The sequence below is a fragment of the Accipiter gentilis genome, chromosome 11, assembly GCF_929443795.1.
Source record: "Accipiter gentilis chromosome 11, bAccGen1.1, whole genome shotgun sequence".
In the NCBI taxonomy this organism is placed as follows: Eukaryota; Metazoa; Chordata; class Aves; order Accipitriformes; family Accipitridae; genus Astur; species Astur gentilis.
Genome location: NC_064890.1, coordinates 15,814,097 through 15,835,748, shown reverse-complemented (window position 1 = coordinate 15,835,748; position 21,652 = coordinate 15,814,097). Strand labels below are relative to the sequence as shown.

The following is a 21,652-nucleotide window of genomic DNA, read 5'->3' as shown; positions in this document are numbered from 1 at the left end:
ACCATGTAAAAGCACTGTACATACAGCACGGGTAGCCTGTGGGATCCAGAGAATGGTGGATACACCATATACAGAGCCTCCGCTCCCTCATACTGGTGCATCTGTCCCCCGTAGTCCCCAGCCATTCCTTATATCTGCAAGAATATAATAGAAAGAAAAGGCATAACAGGGTGCTTCAAGACCTGAGAGAAGATGGGAGCACATGGCTCAGGGTCTCCACTCCCTCACCTAGGTACAACCCAAGAACTCTGGGCCTTCAGTTCTCCATCATGAAGAACAAACTTCTAAAGTTTAATGGCCATAAGGGCATGGTGCAAATGCTTATGTAAACATAAATTATGTAAATTATGTAAACATACAGGTTTTAGAAGGCAGGGTACCACTGCTGAATGGATTACAGTTACAGGCTCTTGTTCCAATCTGCTTTGTAATGTTTATCACTGTAATTAATATATTGTGATAAGCACAAAAGAGATCATATGAATAAAATTGGATTTCTTAAGGAAGCAAAGATAGAAAGACTTGAAAGTAAAAAGAACCCTCAAAAGCCTAAAAAGAAAGTTTTCTAGTCCCCAGTTTTGTTGCCTGCAAAAAGAAATTAAAATTCTAACTTATATTCCCCAATATCCATGTCAGAGGTAAAGGGGAACATCATACAGTTCCCAAAATACGTTTGTGGCTGTATCAACTAAACAATCAACTGGAAAACAGAATTGTAAGTCTTCATTGGAGATGATCCTCCACAAAAATATGAGGACAATATGAAGCAGCAAACACTCATGCCACTCCCACTTCATTTTGTGTGGAACACAAAATAAAACAGTAGGTTAAAAAACCCCAAAGTTCTGATACTAAACATTTGTTTACTAGAGAAAGAATGCATATCCCAGATGGCTGGGAACAAAGAGCTTCCATTAATCCAGCCAGCCCAGGGTTACATTATTCCCTTCTGTTAGGCCACTTAGGTGTGTTCTACCTACTCGAAACAATGCAATTTCATACCCTCACCATTAAAGTGTATTGATTTTATCTTCAGAAGGAAGGACAGTAGTAGTTTTAACTTTGCAGTCATGAAACCAATGCAAGGAAGCAAAATGGGTAAGTTTCTTTAAAAAGGAGCATTCATTAAAAGTGGCAACATGGGGATGTAAATGCAGAGTTCCTGCTGGTAACACTCCTATGATAAATGCACTAAGAAACCCAGTAGTTGGATGTGATTGCAACCAGCCTATAAATAGACACAATTCCAATTGCTCATATAAATAACATCTTTGAAAACGATCCATCAGTCATGTTGTGTTCTGATTAAGGAGCCCTGCGTGAAAATTGTGAACTGAACAGAAATGCCCCTGAAATTTGCTTCCTCTCACGCACAATACAACCACTTGCCACCTCAACCTCCATCCAACTGAGCACCTTCATTCTCACTGAAATCAGCAGGAGATACTTAGCGCTTTTTAAAAATAAGGTCTAGCCCTGAATACATAAGCTTCATAAATTCATGACAGAAAATGTAACTCACAGCCAGTTTTAACTTTTGGTAAACAAGCTTTTTCTACTTTATAATTCAACCTTAACATGGAGCTTTTAACGGTACATTTTAAAGCTATTTTGTCACATATCTGGTCATTAAACTAAAATCATGTAACACAGAAACTAACTTCGCTTCAGTCTTGGAATTGTCACAGATATTGAAACTTTGCTCAAACTCCAAACAAGAATTACACTACAGTCATAAACAAACCACAAAATATTATATCCTAAAAATTATCTGCCAGAAATTTATGGGTATGTCAGAGTTATGGGCATCATTGGCACTTTTTAGTAACCACAATTATATAAGTCCAGTTACTTAAAGAGTCATTTAATAGAATAAACACATTCTGAAACTCAGTAAACTTCTACATTTTATGAAAACTAAGGCTGGTACATACACTCTAGAAAAATTTGCAATTCAAACCAACCATTTCAAGTAAATGTCAGTGCATTATATGACAATTCCAAGAGGTTCCCCCTCCCAAACTGATCATCAAAATACTATAAAAATAATTTAAAAAAAAAAAGGTAAATCATTGCCAAAGCAACTGGCAGAGAAAGTCAGTTAGCACCCCTGAAACCTTGTCTGCGCTCTCAGAAGGTGGTGGGTGGAATCTGACTGGCTGCCCACCAAAGCTGCTCTATCACTCCCCTCCTCAGCTGCACAGGGGAGAGAAAATACAACGAAAAGCTCACGGGTCAAGATAAGAACAGGGAGAGATCACTCACCAATTACCATCACAGGCAAAACAGACTCACCTTGGGGAAATTAGTTTCATTTATTACTAATCAAATCAGAGTAGGGTAATGAGAAATAAAACAAATCTTAAGCCGTCTTCCCCCCAACTCCTCCCTTCTTCCCAGGCTCAAATCCACTCCCGATTTCTCTACCTCCTGCCCACCAGCAGCGGCGCAGGGGGACGGGGAATGGGGTTTGGGATCAGTTCATCACACGTTGTCGCTGCCGCTCCTTCCTCCTCAGGAGGAGGACTCCTCACTCTTCCCCTGCTCCAGTGTGGGGTCCCTCCCATTGGAGACAGTCCTCCATGAACCTCTCTGTGAGTCCTTCTCACGGGCTGCAGTTCTTCACGGACTGCTCCAGTACGGGACCTTCCCTGGGCTGCAGTCCTTCAGGCACATGCTGCTCCAGCGTGGGTCCCCCGCAGGGTCACAAGTCCTGACAGAAAACCTGCTCCACCGTGGGCTCCTCTCTCCACAGATCCGCAGGTCCTGCCAGGAGCCTGCTCCAGTGCGGGCTTCCCACGGGGTCACAGCCTCCTTTGGGCATCCATATGTTCCAGTGTGGGGTCCTCCCCGGGCTGCAGGTGGAGATCTGCTCCCCCGTGGACCTCCCTGGGCTGCAGGGGGACAGCCTGCCTCACCAGGGTCTTCCCCACGGGCTGCAGGGGAATCTCTGCTCCGGCGCCTGGAGCATCTCCTCCCCCTCCTTCTGCACTGACCTGGGGGTCTGCAGGGCTGTTTCTCTCACACGCTCTAGCTCCTCTCTCTGGCTGCTGTTTCTGTTCTGTAGCAACTTTTTCCTCTTCTTAAATACATTATCCCAGAGGTGCTACCAACTATCGCTGATGGGCTCAGCCCTGGCCAGCGGTGGGTCCGTCTTGGAGCCGGCTGGCATTGGCTCTGTCAGACATGGTGGAAGCTTCTAGCAGCTTCTCACAGAAGCCACCCCTGCAGCCCCCCAGTACCAAAACCTTGCCATGCAAACCCAATACAGAAACTTAAAATGTAATGCAAACAATAGAAACCAACTAAAAATAAAAGAAAAAAATAAGTAAATGTCTACCTGCCACAGGAAATGAAACAGAGTATTACTTTAAGGACAACAAAATTAAGATTCCACAGGAAGTACTGAAAAAGAAAACACACAAGCAATTCTACTTAAAAAGTAAGAATACATAAATGAACAACAGTATGTGACGAAACGTATTACAGCTTTTAGGCAAATTTAGCAAATACTATTGCTTAGTGTTTTGTGTCTATTATGAAATATATTTTCCAAGCAAATTTCTTTTTTAACAAAATCATGAACATACCCCACGTGCCTGTTAAAGCATCTCTCTACGCTAAGTTACACACTTGGTATACTCCACTAGATTTTTCTAATTTTAAAAGCTAGAAAACATAAAATACAAGGTTGTGTGCCATGCCTGTACATGTGCACACAGGGCCACAAACATTGTATGATTTAGTATTATACAGATAGAAGAGAAGCATACATATGGTAAAATCTGCATGCGCGAGAGCACATGCTTCTGAGCATGCACACACGTATTAGTCCTTTCTCTACTTCATATACTCTCCTCCATCCACAGACACACTCTGGAGTATTTTGAGACTGCCATGGGCTGACCATCAACCCAGACCAAGACCTCTCTATTCCATGTATGCTCTTATGCTAGGAGGGCAGGAGTCTTTTTTTATTTATTTTCTTGTCCCTTAGAGTCCACTCTCGTAGCTTATTCCAGGCACACCATTCACAACCATTTGGAGAACAATTACACAGATTATTTAATTTCTAACTTTTTATTTATTCAAGACACCATTTATACTGCTGCTGTGTTACATCACCTGAGTTGTAATTCCCAGTGATCCCCAGTACAGTCCCACATACATTTGTTTATGATCTCCAGCATGTCATGACCAGCTAAATGTACTTGTGAATTCAATTAACTGCTTTTCATGTAGATTTGTCAGGACAGCTTTTTGTTCTGTCAGGTGATAGTAATATTCCATCTTTGTTGGGGCCCGAGCATCTAAAGGAAGGAATTTATTCCCGTTACTTTAAAATTTAAATCTACAGTTTGACTGCTCCACAGTCGTGTTCAGGAGGTTTAAGCAATTGGCATCCAGAGTCAGGTGTGAGGATACCATGAGCTGCACAACCGCATCAGCAAGTATCGAGTATTAGCATAGCAATACACATAGTTAACACCTCTGTCAGACTGCAGCAAACCAGTCTCTAATAGCAGGCAGTCTTTGTCTCCTTTATGCAGCACAGCTTTTATGTCATCATGCATTTTAATCTTCGTTCCCTTTGAGACCTGGTTCTCTGCAGAGATGGGAATGTGCACAGTGCAGGAAATAAGGATGCCTCACACCCAACAAGACCGCTGCTGGGCACTTGGTGGTAGGCGTACTGCAAAGGATTTGAAACCCCACTGAATTCTTTGACTGTATCAAGCGTAGACTTCCTACTCTCCTCTTCTAGACCCTTACTAACCCAGTGTATCAGCAAATGTCACACTGTGTTAGTCCTCTCGCTCTCTGCTTTGCTACTGTGACAGCTGCCTGATCACAGTTCTCTAAAAACCCTTTTAGTATTTTTCCACACCATCCTTTACACGTGGATTGTGTTTCTTAAGCTGATGCGTAAAAATCGTACCACTTCCCTTTCCTCCTTCTTACAGCAGACCAGTTTCTTAGATGGCATATGAAAGAAACCAACTCGATGGGGCTTATTAAGATGAAGTATGGGGCGCTCCATACTTGTCCTTCCTACTTGGTTTGACTCATGCAAGCAAGAAATTTAATTAGAAAAAGTACAGTCTTCACCAACATGCAACAAAGTATCAGTGTCTTTGAGCACTACTGAACCATGACAACAATTTAGATTCTTCTCTGTAATTAAGGTCCAACAAACTGATCCCAGGAGCACACCTTGCTAGGGCCTTTTAGATTAGGATCTCATCTTTTTCAGTGTAATTATGCTGCACAGTAGGCATAAGTATTTCTTTCCTCCTTTCTTAGTTTTCTTGCATCTGTAGAATTCCTCCATACTGACCATGACAAAATGCAACTGACTTCATGTTATGAGCCTAAAAATCCTACAGAACAGCAGATTAGCCTTACACAGGGATCCATTTTTGCCTTGTTTTATATAAATACACACACAAACACATTGTTGTCTGCTGATGGCTAATTCTTTTACTTGGTCTATTTGAGCCTAAACCCCTGCCCTGGTTTTGCCTGGGATAGAGTTAATTGTCTTCCTAGCAGTTGGTATAGTGTCATGTTTTGGATTTGGTATGAGAAGAATGTTGATAACACACTGATGTTTTCAGTTGTTGCTAAGTAGTGTTTAGACTAAGTCAAGGATTTTTCAGCTTCTCATGCCCAGCCAGCAAGAAGGCTGGAGGGGCACAAGAAGTTGGGAGGGGACACAGCCAGGACAGCCGACCCAAACTGGCCAACGGGGTATTCCAGACCATGTGACATCATGCCCAGTGTATAAACTGGGGGGAGTTGGCCTGGGGGGGTGATCGCTGCTCAGGAACTAACTGGGCATCAGTCAGCAAGTGGTGAGCAAGTACATTGTACATCACTTGTTTTGTATATTTAATTTCTTTTATTATTGTTACCATTTTCTTCCTGTTCTACTAAACTGTTCTTATCTCAATCCATGAGTTTTACCTTTTTTTCCCCGATTCTCTGCCCCATCCCACTGGGTGGCGGGGAAGTGAGCGAGCAGCTGCATGGTGCTTAGTTGCTGGCTGGGGTTAAACCACAACAACCCCAAACTGGTGATAGCTGACATTCCCCAGGAATTTATTGCCAAATGGCTAGCATAAATTGGGCTGTTCTTTTAAAATAAAGAATAAGATTAGTGTCTATCTTCCAGTAAAAAAAATGCCTAAAAAATTTTAATTGTGTCCTGCATGACTATCTTTGCACAATACCAAAGTATATTACTATGATGGGACAGACAAAAAAAGAATAAAAGGGTAGGTGTACCCTGCTGTAGACCCACCCAGAATAGGTGTGAAAACAGCTCCCAAACCAATGCTAGCAGGAGAAAAGGAAGAACAACGTCTCTTCCTGTTGCTCACTGGCAAGAATATGAGGAAGCAGAAAGTAATTCTTGTTTAGGACTCCCACCTTTCAGTGGTTTTAGTCCTCAGCTCACAGAGCATACTTTTGCTACAGTACTGCTCCACTCTAAAGCTCTATTTCCAAAACACAGACTGTGATAGCAGGAAACATCAAGGCTGTACCTTAAAAGATGCACTCATCACTTACTAGACTGCATGCACAGGAATTTTAAGGGTATAAACTCCCAGTTTTGTTGCAGCACGTAGCTGATGTTCAGCATGAAAGATGGTTTTGGAGGCTGACTGAAGCTTTGAGATTAGGCTGATGGGGGTCCTTGTGTGACTGGTTATTTGCAACTGAATCTCCACATTTTCATTATTTCTTTGTGCATGGAGAGGAGAAAGAGTTAATGTTCCCATGCAGCCTGACACTGAACAGAAAAGTAAGCAAGGCTTTAACATTTCCACTTAAAATGTATTCCTCTGACAAGTTTATTTTTCTTTATTTTCTGATCAGGTTCTGTTACCTATTCTATGTAACAAATACATACGTACAATTTTCTTCATGAGTGGATTGTGGCATATAGCAATTCTTCATTCTGACATGCTCCTAATAGTTCTTCACAATGATTGTGAAGACACCACAAAACAGTCTTTCTCACTTTCACACAAAATGGTGATCAGAACAAGAACAGGAATTATTCACCTTTTTGTTACTGATCTACATCACTAGCTTAAAAACATAACCCTTAAAAATGCATTGCAGTACTATAACAAAATTTTATTATTTTTAAATTTAATTTTCCCTTAATGAAGAAAAGGGATTTAATATGGATGAGAGAGATACAAGGAAGAAAAATATTTTTAATATTTATTCAGATAAATTTCTGAAACTACAACTCAGGAGAGAGTTTAAAATTCATGTTCAGTCCTCCTACAGTTTTCAGATTTTATACTAAAAAGCTATGTATACCCTGCTTTACACACACACACCACCATTGCCATACAATGGACAAATTCTTCTCCATTTGCCATGTGATCAAGCACCATAGGAGGGAGCAGGACTCTTTCTGACTTACACAGTCAATGCAAGATTGAACCAGAGGGAGAGATCCTGAGTTCAAAATCTATTAAGGAGATTCCTCAATAGTAAGCTAATAATCAAATGGGACAATCAAGTGGGAGTAAAAATAGTACATGCAGAAGGATGTCTTTAGTCCCTTACTGCAATATGTCTTTCAATGCTCCACTGTCATTTCATGCTGCTAAAACACCACTACACACAGTACAAAAGCTAGTTATTCATGCTTTGCTCTGCCCCAACTGTTTGTATGCAACAGTCACACAACCATTTCCATTAGTTTCTGATACAATAATAAACCCAACAAATCTAATGCACAAAGAGTGATGAGCTAGGATCCACAAGTGTTAAAAAACTACATATAATAATAGTATGATAGCAATAGTGACTTGCCTAGCACAATTCTAAGTAACTCCATTTAACAACAAAAAGCATACATACACACTAGATTTAAAAATTAGATCTCCAATGACTTTTCAAGAGAGACAACTTTTCAAATCTTTATCTAGAAGAGAAAGTGAGATCTGAAATGAGAAAATGGGCATTGCCTAGTGTTAAAGAAAGCAAATATGTTTCCAAGTTAGCAACAAAACTATTACTGGGATGTACCAATCTGCTTGGCTGGTAAACTTATATGGATGTCCAACACAGAAGTATGAATAGCTTTGGGGGCACTTGTAGGACTCACTGACAAGAAAACAAATACTGATTTCAGAGATGCTATCTCTTCTGCCTATATTTGCTTTCTGTATTTCCTCCCATGCTTTAAACTTGCCTATACCCTCCAAACTAGACATTGGAGAAGCGGATCCAAGAGATACATGGTAAAGACACATGATGCTGTGGAACAGGATTATGTGGCTGCAGAGGGGTGGGTGCAGGAAATGGGGAGTGTTTGATGATGAGAAAGCCTTGGGCTTGTGCTTTGACAAAGGACATTTTGTTTAAACAACTGAGAATTACACCCCACAGTGTGCATCCTACAAAACATATGGAACTTACACAGAGTGTTTAGGAAGCAAAACATCAGGCTGCTGTTCCTTTTATACAACGTGCATAAATGGCATCTGGTGTTTTAAACACCACAGTATTTAGCAAAGATATTTAAATATATAGTTTTCCCCTATCTTTGACTCCACAGTATTTAGAAGAAGCAGTGCTTGCCAAATATTAAGCCAAACTTCAAGGTCAAAGGCCAAGACATTTGTAGTATGGTGTTCTACAAGAAAACTTGCTAAGCAAGATGTTCCACAAATACTGTTATTCCATTTTGAACAACTCACTATTTAAAACATGCCTTCTCTTATTCATCTCTTATTCTCCAGAACAAATCTTCTATAGCACAAAAGTCAAACCACATGAAATCACAGACGGAATGGAATTGTTTTGGAAAACTGATAAGCAGATACTATAGCCTACAGATTCATGCTCTATCACCTATAGTGGAAGCAGCATACCTCCCCAATAAAAACACAAATGTTGAAGAACAAAATAGCACAGCAACCAAAGCTGAGCTTATCATAGACACAGATACTGTTTTAGAGAAGAAAAATCAGAATTATTAAATAATGACTATCAATACACGTCTGCTCCAATAATAATTTTAAAATCCTCCCTACTTCTTTCAGTAGATGTGCATACTCATTAAAAAAAAATAGCAATTATTTCATTTCTTTCAAAATCATGAGTTATGAGCATCCTGATAAAAGCGTTGGAAGATTATTAGCTTCTCTGATCATGTTTAGATTCTGGGGTGTTATTGGGATCACTGAGATTATCAATGGTGAATGCAAACTTGGAAGCAGATTAAAACAGAAAATATGGTATGACCTACAGGTTGTCAGACATGGGAAAAATTTGTTGTGTGTCAAATGTTAACCAGAAAGAAGAGAGGAACTATTAATGTGAAAAACCTGGCTATAAAATTAAGAGAAATTAAAATACAACAGCAAATAATCTGTATTTTATATTAACTAGTTCACAGCACTCACTGCAATCTGAGAGCATCCATTAAGAAATCTTAGTACATTTATTCAATCATCACTGACATGCAAACTACTGCTTGCAGATAAATAACAGCCTTATTTATTGTTATTAATATGAACATTTGGCCTCGTTTCTATAATTATTTTGACAGAAAGTCTGTTTTGTTTGAAAAACCTGTTTTCTCTGGAAATTATTCACTACTACTTACTTACATAGCAAGAAGATGATCTCCTCTTTGTCTATAATGCATTTGTTTGCTCATGAAAGACATTAGATACTACATTAAAGCATTCCAAGTACGAGAGTGCCAATTGCTGGTCTAAAATAAGCAGGAAAAAAATTTAGCTCCTTAGATAGACCTCTATCTAGTCTCAAGCAGAGCAGAATACTACACCAACCTGAGTACCTGATAAGGCAGGGGAAGCCAGGCCCTGGCACAGTCCCAAACGGCGATACGGATGAGCCCACGCTGCTGGCTGCAGGAAGGGCTTAGCATATAGACACAAGCTCTACTGTGGCACTTTCCTGTGCCCACCTAATTTGCTAGTTACACACATAAAATTAGTTTAAAGGAATTGGTCAGTCAGTCTAACAGCTCTATACCTTGCTAGGATATCTGAGCTCTTCATCAAAGTGACTGGGCAATAGCCCATTAAGATCAATTTGATTCGTATTTCAACACCCATCTCCAGTTTATGTTTCATATATCTGAAACAAGATCAGTCCAAATAGCTGAAAAAACTACGGTGATTAATTTTATTGATACAAAACTATATGGAGAATACTTCCCAAAGGTAATACTAAAACAGCAGGAAAAAGTACAATTTCCCATAAAGGGGTGTATGAAGTAATCTGTGAACTCAGAACACATTTATTACTCTCCTATTTTCTAAAAAGGTTGCTATCTAGCTTTACCAAATTGCACAGTTTAAAAATAATTACTCTGTACATTTTAGTTAGTCTATAAAATGCAGTCTAGAAGAAATGTGTGCTCACAAGGACATCTAAACAAACACAGAAACACAGATGAAACCTCAAGAAATCATCTAAATCAACCCTATGCACTGCTGCAGTATGAATTACTCCTCTATCCCTGCAGAAAAGCATCTCACCTTTCTTTAAAACTTCTGAGAGAACACAACATTCCTCAGCAGTTTAGTCTATTGCTTCACTCAGTGTTTAGTTAGAAAGTTTTCCCCAAAGCATAGCCTAAATACTTGTGTGCAAAAAAAATTAGGCCAATCACTATCTGTCTATTTCCATCCTTCCCTGCCACCTCCTTGGGACAAATATTGATAAGCCTCTGTCGTGCTTTAACCCCAGCCAGCAACTAAGCACCACGCAGCCACGCACTCACTCCCCGCCCCCACCCAGTGGGATGGGGGAGAAAATCGGGAAAAGAAGTAAAACCCGCGGGTTGAGATAAGATCGGTTTAACAGAACAGAAAAGAAGAAACTAATAATGATAATGATAACACTAATAAAATGACAACAGCAATAATAAAAGGATTGGAATGTACAAATGATGCGCAGGGCAATTGCTGACCACCCGCTGATCGACACCCAGCCAGTCCCCAGGAAGCAATTCCCCACCCCCACTTCCCAGTTCCTATACTAGAGGTGACATCCCATGGTATGGAATACCCTGTTGGCCAGTTTGGGTCAGCTGCCCTGGCTGCATCCTGTGCCAGCTTCTTGTGCCCCTCCAGCTTTCTCACTGGCTGGGCTTGAGAAGCTGAAAAATCCTTGACTTTAGTCTAAACACTACTTAGCAACAACTAAAAACATCAGTGTGTTATCAACATTCTTCAGATACTGAACTCAAAACATAGCACTGTACCAGCTACTAGGAAGACAATTAACTCGATCCCAGCTGAAACTAGGACAGCCTCTCTATAGCAACCTATGGCACAGCACAAGACTTACATATTTATTCCTACCATCACCCCTCCCTCCCTTCCTTCTCATGCCTTCCCTTCCTCCACCACCTCAACCTTTGCCTGATAGTATACTAAATCTTTTTGTATTAAGCTTAGTGTTAAAGTGTTATGGCAAAACAGCTTAAGCATAGCCATATCTAAAATCTGGCATGAGGCATGACATTGATTTGCAACAGTTAGCCTGTTTCTGTAACTTTGCTCCATAAATGGGCTCTGAAAAAAATTTTTTTCAACCTCTACTGATGATCTATACAAGGAAACACTTTGATACAACCTGCTAGAATCTGTTTCAGATTTTGGAGGTTTAATAAAGGAATAAGTGAATGTTGAAAGTGAACTACTTAAAACATTCCAGAAGTAATGCACGGATAGCCTAAATTCTGTTTTCTTTTGAATAAATACTACCGTCCAACTATACACTGTAGTATGGAACAGTTACAGTATAGATGCAATGCCATCTAGAGAAGAAAGTTTCACAGGCAGAATCTTTCACTAGAACAGCTAAAACAACTGAACCAGGAAGGAGGCAGACAAGCTTCTGAGCACATAAGCTCTTCTTCAGATCTGTATGAAAAGCAACAAATCTCAAGGCAACACTAGGTCACGAACAAGTACTCCAAGTTTTACATCATGATGTTATTTTATTAGACATTCTGAACAAAAACAATGGTTAGCACTCGGAAGCAAATGTGCATGCTCTCTAAGCACCCCTAAGCCTGTATTACGACATCATTTTTCTATTGGAACTTTTCTCAAATTTCCAGAAAATATAAGAGGAGACTAGACAGAGCAAATTAAACTCTTGTTTTTGTGAGCATCTCATTTGCAGCAGAACTTGTAAAGTGCACAGCAAATAAGCTACACAAGAGAAACTAAAGAAAGGAAGCTGGATCACTTAGTTATGGATTGGGTGGGAAGCAGCTTTTATTGCTAACTTTCCACAGACTCCAAAGTGTTGTGGGGCAGGCCACTGAAATCAGTTCTTCATTCTCAAGAGTTTAACATGTGCTTTCAGCAGGACCAGGACCAGACTGAAGCACAGCACTCTCCCTGACCCAGTGCCTAGAACATGCCTTACTGCTCAGTGCACCATGCCCATATTGTTATACAGCAGCCTAAGCTCAGTCCAGAGACAAGTCCCACCAGCTCTTGTGACACTTGATATCGGAGGCTACTCTTGGGAAAACTCTGGCTCACTTCTACCTGTGACATCGGCCATGGGATGACCCTGGAAGAGCGGACAGAACATACGAGTTGCAAGTGTCACTATGGCACACAGAAAAAAATCCAGTATAGATATACCACAGGGCAAAGAGATATAATCACCTCATCTTTAAACTGCTGTGCACATACAATTACAGCTATACTCCATAGGAGTTATGATGCTAAGTGCTTCATGGAAAGAAAACAGGGATTTCATGAAGGGCATTCCATTTCTGATGCAGGCAAAATTAGTGATACACATTCTGACTTGCATATTGATGCTCCAGTTCCTATAAGCTCAGGATACTCCTCATTTGTTAACAGAAATGGGCATTGGGCAACTCCTCGAGGTTCATGAAGGATTTAAGTGTTACAATGGTGGTAACTGTAAGAGAGACCATGACAAGGAAAGACAATACTGTCTGTAAGGACTGGAGAGTACAGACTATACAATCCATATGTGCAAAATCACAAAATAAAGAAGGGAGTATGTTCTCAGCAATTAGCGATTGAGGCAGCTGCTATTACAGAATATGGTGGAAGAGGCACGGCTGTGGAGGAAAGCTGCATGGAACAGAAGCAGTGGCTGCCTGCACGAGGAGCAGAAGTAAATGAAGGGCACGTCCACTCACACAACGCACGGTACATGTCTGCACCCATGCACAGCTGCAGCTCCATGGAAGTCAGCACAGGCTAACAATCCCTTCAGCAGGCTGAATTTAGGTAAGATATTCTGTTTCTGTGACCTCCACTAAGCCACAACTTGCCACACTGATGTGCTACCATAAGTTTAGGTGCCTTCTTGCTGTGCTCTGCCATGCAACGTAGATCCACTGTAAAGTTCTGACAGTACTTTTTCTTCTGGTTTTCCTCACCACTACAATGGCAGCCTTAGTGCTCAACTGAGTTTTAGTATTAGATGCTACTATATGTCAGCTATGTCCCTGTTTATTTGAAAAACTTTAAGGATTGGGCATTTTAAGTTATGGATTTACTACATGCATGTAACAAAGAACAAAGATGAATCCAACATCAATTGAATTCAGTTTGGGGGTTATTCATCACTCAGAACAAGCAGAACCAGTAACTCTGCTTGAAGAACTACACTGGAATTACTGGTTCATCAATAAAGTTCTTTATTCTTCTTCCTTCTGTCACTATAACTTGATATGCTTCTACAACAACACTGCCTCCTACCTGAGCATTTTAAAGGGGAGTTTACAGTTACTTCATTCCTCACCATTATTTTTGGTACAACTCCAGCTTCTGCCTTACTGTATAAAAAGGGAATAGCACTTCATTTCAGTTAGCCGTCCTTCTCTGACAATTTTTAACATGCCATAGGAAAGTGGGTGCCAATCTCTAAGAAAATCTCCATATAATTCAAGCAGATTGAAATTACAAATTAAATCTTGTTCCTAGGGGCATATACTATTCTTGGCTAACATTATTGATTTGCTCTTCCTAAATACTAGTTTATAGTTAACAATTGAATTTAATATCACCTATGTTCTTCCATACTTATAATTCAGAAAGCAGTTACCCATTCCTTCACTAACAGGACTCCCATGGTCTAAATTCAGTAAGATTCCTCAGTGTTTCTTAAGTAGGTTGTCACATTTTCTGTAGAAATCATTGAACTGAAAACTAGCAGTAATACATGTAAATGCTACTGTGGGCATGACTAATCCACAGTCCACACAACTGTTCAGAATAAGAAAGCCCGAAACTTTTATCTTGTCACTTTTTCCCTAATGGCACCTTACACAAAGATGAAGAACGAGATGAAGAATAGATAAATTGTTCTGGCAAATTTGCTCCCAGATTTTCCTTTTTATGAGGGCTGTGCAGAACCTCCCCTCCTCCTATCTGAATGCATGCCAAAATGCAGGCATCTATCATATGCCAGGCAGAGGCGTGAGCCCTCTGCGTCAGACGGGGGGAGCTGAGAACACCCGTCCCCACGGCTGCGTGGCGAGGGCACAGCCAACCCGAGCAGGAAGGGCCACAGGCCAGTCACACCAAAGGGACAGCCTTGTAGCGTGACCTGTGTGTGACAAAGCGTGCATGCCAGTGTCTGGTCTCTGACGAAGTGGCACGGTCCTGCTCCCAGCTGTGCAGTCACAGGGCTTGGCGGTCTGACAGGAAGCCCGCCACCGATGTCATCATTACACAAAATGATGCTATGAAGTACTCACTAACTTGTTTGTGAAGTGTTTCACTCTGTGTATGTAGTATTTTAATAAAAACAACTAGCTTAAGGGGCTTTGAAATTAATCAGTTGTTTTGATTAAAAGATTTACTTATTTCTGAAAATTCGAAAACAACTGAAAATGTCATAGGCTTCCTGTTAAATGTTTTCTGCTGACTCAGTTTAACAGAAAATATTTCTAACCTGCAGAAATTCTTGCTGGAAAATATTTGAATAATTGCAAGGCTTGAGCAGAAGTGAACTAAAACAACTTCTCTACCAATTCAAATTAAATACCATCTGTGTTAGACAAGTCCATTATCACAGCTTTTGGGCATCTCAAGCAATTAAGAATAAAGAGAATGTTGCATCTCCTTCTTTCTCTTCAAACTGTTGACACTTTCTAAGTCTAAAATTTGTAGAGTTAAGTAAAATGAGTTTTGGTTCTTAGAGAAACTTCCATATTTCTGTAAAAAGGGGAGGAAGAAAAAAAAAATAATAATATTTGTTGCACAGAGATGTCCTCTAGTATCATGTGAGATTCTCTCTCTTAGGTTGATGGCTGATGCAGTAGGTGTATAATGTAAGCATCAATTTACTTGTAATGTGTTTCTCTCTTTTCTTTGGAGAGGTCATTACCAGCACTCACAGTGAAGAAGCCTGAAAGTTTTCACCTTCTCTGCTTCCTTCTGTTCTTTCCACATTAGTGGCATCTCCTTGATTGCAAGATTATTCCAGATAGACCTAAGCCAGTTTCTCCCTGGATGTTCAGCACTTACATACTCTGCCTGTTGACTATGTTTAAATTATTTTTGTTAGAGCTTTGTGAAGACACTGGCAAATAATAAAGCTACTTTTCTTTCCCATTTGGTTGAGAGAACAAATTTAAAACTTCATTTATTTCCTTTCTACAGGACGAAAATGGTATTTTGAAGTTAGATATTGTTTGAGAGAGAGGAATGAGGAAGTTATCTCTGTTGTTAATACGAGATGCCCCACAGATGCCCTTGAGCCTATCTACCAGTTCTTCTTAGCTTAAGAAGGCTAACTCACAGCAACCTCAGTTAGGTTCTCTTCACACTTTCAGAAGCTTAAGCAAATACATAACTGAAGTAACTTTACAGACTGTCATCTATTTCTTAATTAAGACAGTATTACACATTTGTATATAACACTAGTAAATGGGTATAAATAGCTTCCATAAATGGTATCTATCAAGTATAAATTCAAGCTCATTCTGTAGCAAACCCATGCTGGTTTTGTTGCATTATTCTAAACTCCTGCCAGCATTTAATGAGATAATTTACTTGTTTATCTGTCCATCAAGATGCTGAAAAAGCAGGAACCCAATGCTTCTGCTAACAAACAGAACCACATTTGCTTTCTATCCCTAGGTATCTCATACTTAGATGGATGAAAACTAATCTCATCCATAGCAAGAAACTATCTGTCTATATTCAGAAACTGCACCTCTTGGCTACCTCAACTTGTTCAGGAGTTTCTGCTCATTTTTCACTTCATGAACGTACTCACTTTCTCTTCCACTTCATGCTGCTTCTAACTCTATGCCCCCCTTTCTTCCCATCCAAGTTTCTTGGTTGCCTCAGCAGTTTTTCTCCTTTCTCTTCATCTCAGTCCCACCAGATTTTAAAAGAAAAATTAAGGATTAAATACTTGCAGCTGTCTCATTCATTGTTCATTCTAGCTCTATAAAGTATTTTTAATCTCCTCTTCTTGCTAAACTTCTCCATTTAAGACTATAATATCTATTATTCTTTGTGCATAGCCTAGAACAGTGGAGTGCATTATTAACTAGCCCATAAGTAGCTATGTCATCAGCATTATGGTATATATGTATTTTATGTATAGACCCCACATTGCATATATACACACATATGCATAAACACATAGAAGAGGTACTAAATTAGGTAGCTCAATAAATTTTAAGAATTTAAATTCAAGAACAATTAATTGATCCTAGCTTACTTATGCTTTTATCCTCTACATACCAATGACAGTACATTAATGCATTCACAGCATGTTAACAGGAACAGCTGCTAAATAATAAATGCCTTACTACATTATTTTCAGCAGGTGCTTCGGCAATTAAACTCTGGCTGCTTAATTTCTAGCTCAGTTAGGAAAAATAACTATATCTTATGCCACCAAGTAAAATACTAGGCATTATCCAAAGAATAACAGAAACATCAAAATCAAGATATCCACTGGAGAGAATTATTGTTCTTTGTGAAGAAATATGCGTCATCTCCTGCTTCTCTGTGTTTATCATTTCAAGAGCTCAAAAAGCAGCAGATATCATTGGATGTTTTCCTCAACTCATGTCAGTCGTTCAGCTCTTCCTCCATCCCACCACTGGCTAAAGGCAGCCACTAATACCCCTCTTGCAGGTGTAGTTATTTGGGAGCCACAGCACAGGTCAGTTGGGAGACGCAATGAAAATCAACACACGAAAACCTCCTGGACTTCTATTTTCTTTAAACCAATGCATCCTCAGGCAGCACAATTCCTAGGTCTAGGCAAGGGAAGCAGAGACAACCTATGGGCAGAGGCGTGACAAAGGCAGGGATGCTAAAATCTCTCTGAATAAGTCTGCAGTATCACCAGATCAGATTCAATGTGAAACCACATGCTACAACTAACACTCTGAATATTCATCATTAACTTGAAGTAACGTTCATCAGAAGCAAATCTTCAAAACCACTCAAGAATCAACAATCTTGCACATTTCAAATTTTACAACAGCTCTTAGCTAAATAGCCTAAAATTAAGAGAAATCCATATTTGAGAAAAACCTTACGTTTCATTTGGTCAGCCTCTCATTTACTAAACATAAGAATCAACTTTGATTACAGAATGCTATTAAGCTACCAAGCATAAAAAAACAGCTACTCTCTGGCTTTTCCACTTGCAACGTATCTTGACTACCTTAATGTATCCAAACAATTGTTCAATTTAAAAAAAAGTATCTAAAAATATGGTTAGGACTGCAAACATCACTGCAAAATGTTTGTATTATCAGCATAGTCTGTTTCATATTTTTAATTTTATATTTTATCAATCAAGTTTCTTAAATGAACTGTACCACTCCAGTAGTCATTTAGTATTTAAGAAGAAAAGTAAGAACTATCACCTTTCATGCACTTTCTTGTATGAAAAAATAATTATTTTGACTATTGAAGCTGCCAGAAACATAATAAAATAGTACAAGTAGACTGCAGTATTACCTTGTTCCAGCTTGAAGTTTATCACATGATTTACATCTGGGCCATACCATACAACTTGACTCATTATTCTGAATAAGATAACTCTATTTTGCCTCTCCACAAGACCAAAACACATGAAATATTAACTGACCATGGAAATTACTTCCCAAATAATTGTGTGAAAATTTCAGGCTCCTAACATGTTTTAGTTTCCTTTTAAAGGAACATTTAAAAGAACTGATTTTTTTTTCCTGAGCAAGTATTAGCTTTTCAAACAATGAAACTCTCCTACTAAAATGCAAAAGCTTATCACACATCTGTTATAAGGACTGCATTCATTAAAGTCAGCTATCAATCAGTCACAGTAAAACTTTCCTTAAAACATGCAACATAATCTGCATAAAGTCCTGCTCACTGTTACTGAGCGTTAGTTAACAAATCATTCCTTTCATTTCATGCTACAGTACCTCATGAAGTATTATCATTACTTAAAACATGAGAATACTTGGAATTCATTACATTTTCTTACTTTGTGCTACATATGCTATGCACCAATCCTGCAAACGCAAACCTCCATTTTCATACAGTTCTTCAGTAATCCTGAAGATCCCCACTAATATTTTTATACTGACAAGGAACTATCTGACTGAGGTTGTAACTGGCAAAAGTAGAAGTCTGGATAGACTTACTGCAGTATGGAATACAAACTTTATTACATTTACTAGAAATGATCTGCAGTTGAAAACAGAAAGCATTTTATAGTTAGATTTTAAATTCAGCATACTGAGATGACTACGAACAATGCACATCTCCCGCTCTGCTGACTCTTATGAGTCAGTCATGAGACTCATTACTTTTAGTGGTGGCTTTTACACCCCACTTTCAGATTCATAGTATTTCAAACAAATAAGACTTAGGCTCTGGGCCTCATGCTTCAAGAGAAAAAGCCCTCAAAAATGAAGCCTAAAGGCTATGATAAAACAGAACATTAAGAGGCCAAGAATATAAATTTTTAATGATACGTAATTTGGAAGGGTCTGTTACATGTAATGGAATAAAGCGAATAGTCCTCTGAGCCGGCACAAACCAAGTTAACTTGAAGAATACACAAATCGGCACCAAGCTAGGCAGGCGCGCTCCTAGCAGAACACACCGCCACCATGGCAATGCTGCTTCTAGGGCCTGATCTGCCAGCTCCGCACAGCAGAACAATGCACCATGTACACAAACCAGCTCGGGTTTGAAAAACACAGGCAGATTTCTAGCACGGTTGTACATTTTCTCATGCATAGATCATCACCAAATTGCTGTTTCAGGCTGTCCATGAAGTAAGCAAGAAAACCCTGCAACAGATTACATTCAGTTCTTGCTTTCAAAGTTCAGTTCCATCAGGACTAGAATTATTTTCATTAAAGGAAAAAAGAAAAGATTAGGTTTTTCATAAATTCCACAGCAACCAGAAGGCTTCATGCGAGTTCTGTGACCTGAAACCTTGGCTACATTTTTTTAGTAAACCATATAATAAATTTGAGGTAAACCTAGTCAGCCATCTTTAAAGATATCTGACTAATGTCATATTATGTTTTACATGACAATCACCATCAGCATTATGTTTCAACTATTATGTAGACCAATGAAACATGCAACTTCATCCAACCTACCTGATGCCCGTCTGGTGAACCGGTTTATCACTGGAGCTGAAAGAAAACATGACATTTCAGTTAGATATATTTTTTTTTAATAGTCTAACACACTTTAAATGTAACAATGTTATACTTCATTCAAAGTGCAACAACTACAAAAAACTGTTGATTGTTATTTTTGTATCTTTATAGAAATCCACCTTAACATCATACACATTTAAACCTTTAGCAGCTTTGCAAAAGATATGGTAGATAGTAACCAGTAAGCTTTCAAGACCATTTTCAGCTTCTTAAGAGTTACTGTTACTTATTGCTGTTCACTACTGGCTGTGAAATATTTAGATCTGCATTGCCATTATGTACTGAGAGCACAGAAATGGGCATCTTGCAAACAATGATGCAAGCAGGGATTAAAAAAAGATGTAAAAAAATTAATTTTACTTTTACAAAATATAACTATAAGAAATCTGGCACCAAAGATACTCCTATAGAGGAAAACACTAATTTACAATCCCATCTGAAAGATCAACTTTTGCTTTGACTAACCTTTAAAACTCCTTGGGTAAGCCAATAACAATGCCAACTCCCGCCCAAACCCCAGTTTTACAGTGCAAATGACTGTTTTGCACTGTGCCATCTTGGCACGTCTCCAACTGCGTGTTGCAGACATTTGGAAACAAGACAGGAGTCTGATTCCAACTGGGAGAGATCGCAAAATACATCTTAAAACACAATTTTGCCTCTATTTAACTTCCAGGTTTACCAGCTTCTTCAAGAGCTACTAGAGATAAAATAGATAAAGAAATAAAGTTTCATGTTTTGCCTTCCAAATACAACCTTCAGTATGTTTCTAATTAGTACAAAACACTGGTCTTGAACTCTACTTTCATGTGATACATTAACTGCTGGAATAAACAGTAAGAAGAAAATCTGAATGACCTAATTTCAAATGTGGGCAGCAGCTACATTAAAAATGTATGCCTTTACAGTGCTTATTAATATTCAACCTTAAAAATTGCTCTTGATGTTTACACAGAATTGAAAAATGAAAAATATTGAACATTTTTATTTTATCCCACTTAATTTTACATGGGAGTTATGCATCGTTTCTTGAACATCTAAGCCAAGATAAAGATAAAAAAAAATTGCTGAGAAAACAGGAAAGACAGTAACAGCTTGAGATGCAAACTGACTTTTTATTCCTTTGGGGAGAAAAAAACAGAGCAAAGCTACAGTTTCTGAACCACAGTTTCAGATGGTTTGTGCAAGCACATACAGTAGTGACAGGTCCAAGTGGCAAGAAATACACTGGGAAACCTGTCTACAGCAGTTCAGAGCGCTAGTCATGAATAAGGAAACCTCTGGTGAATAAGCTATCACAAACTCCAAACATATATATAAACAAACAAGAGAGTAACATAACCAGCAAAGTTATTTTTAAACATGAATTCTAATTCCCCCCAACAATTTATATTTTCTTTTAAATAAAAAGACAAGAAATTTAGACACATTTTTTATTAGAGCAGACACCATATTTTATGCAACTACTGTTTTGTAATACAGAGGGCTATTTCATTTCTCAAAACTGTTCCTTTTGTCACTAGGGTTACAGGCCAAATTCATTTTAGGATACTAGTCATGACTGTCACCATCAGATGGCTGAGCTGTTACTTCTACCATGTAAATTAGCAGCAGTTCTCTGCAGATATGCTCATATAAAACAAATGTTTGTAATCCGACATATTTCTAACAAGAAAGCATAAAACAGTGCTCCGCTCCCATTCAAAAGTTTTCCTCAAACTCAGGGAGGGTATTTGGCTTTGGCTGTCAGTTCTGTACACCACCTGAAGACAGGGAGATTTTACTCCTCTAGACAACTACCTCAGCACATTTTGCCAACACAAAAAAATAATACGACATTAAAAAAAGAACATCTAAGACAAAACTAACATAATTTGGAGACTACTTCTCTTTGAAACAAGTTACGGGTACTGTTGAAGAGACAAGTCCTTTTTCAGC

At 39.0% G+C, this 21,652-nt stretch overlaps 1 protein-coding gene across 1 annotated transcript in view; it reads right to left on the bottom strand.

The window, feature by feature from the left end:
* The window catches only part of PRKAR2B (protein kinase cAMP-dependent type II regulatory subunit beta), a 100,285-nt gene that overhangs the window by 43,194 nt on the left and 35,439 nt on the right, over nt 1-21,652 (bottom strand). The window contains exon 2 of the mRNA XM_049814179.1: nt 19,652-19,687. Within this exon, the coding sequence (XP_049670136.1) occupies nt 19,652-19,687 (36 nt within the window). The remainder of the gene's footprint in view (nt 1-19,651; nt 19,688-21,652) is intronic.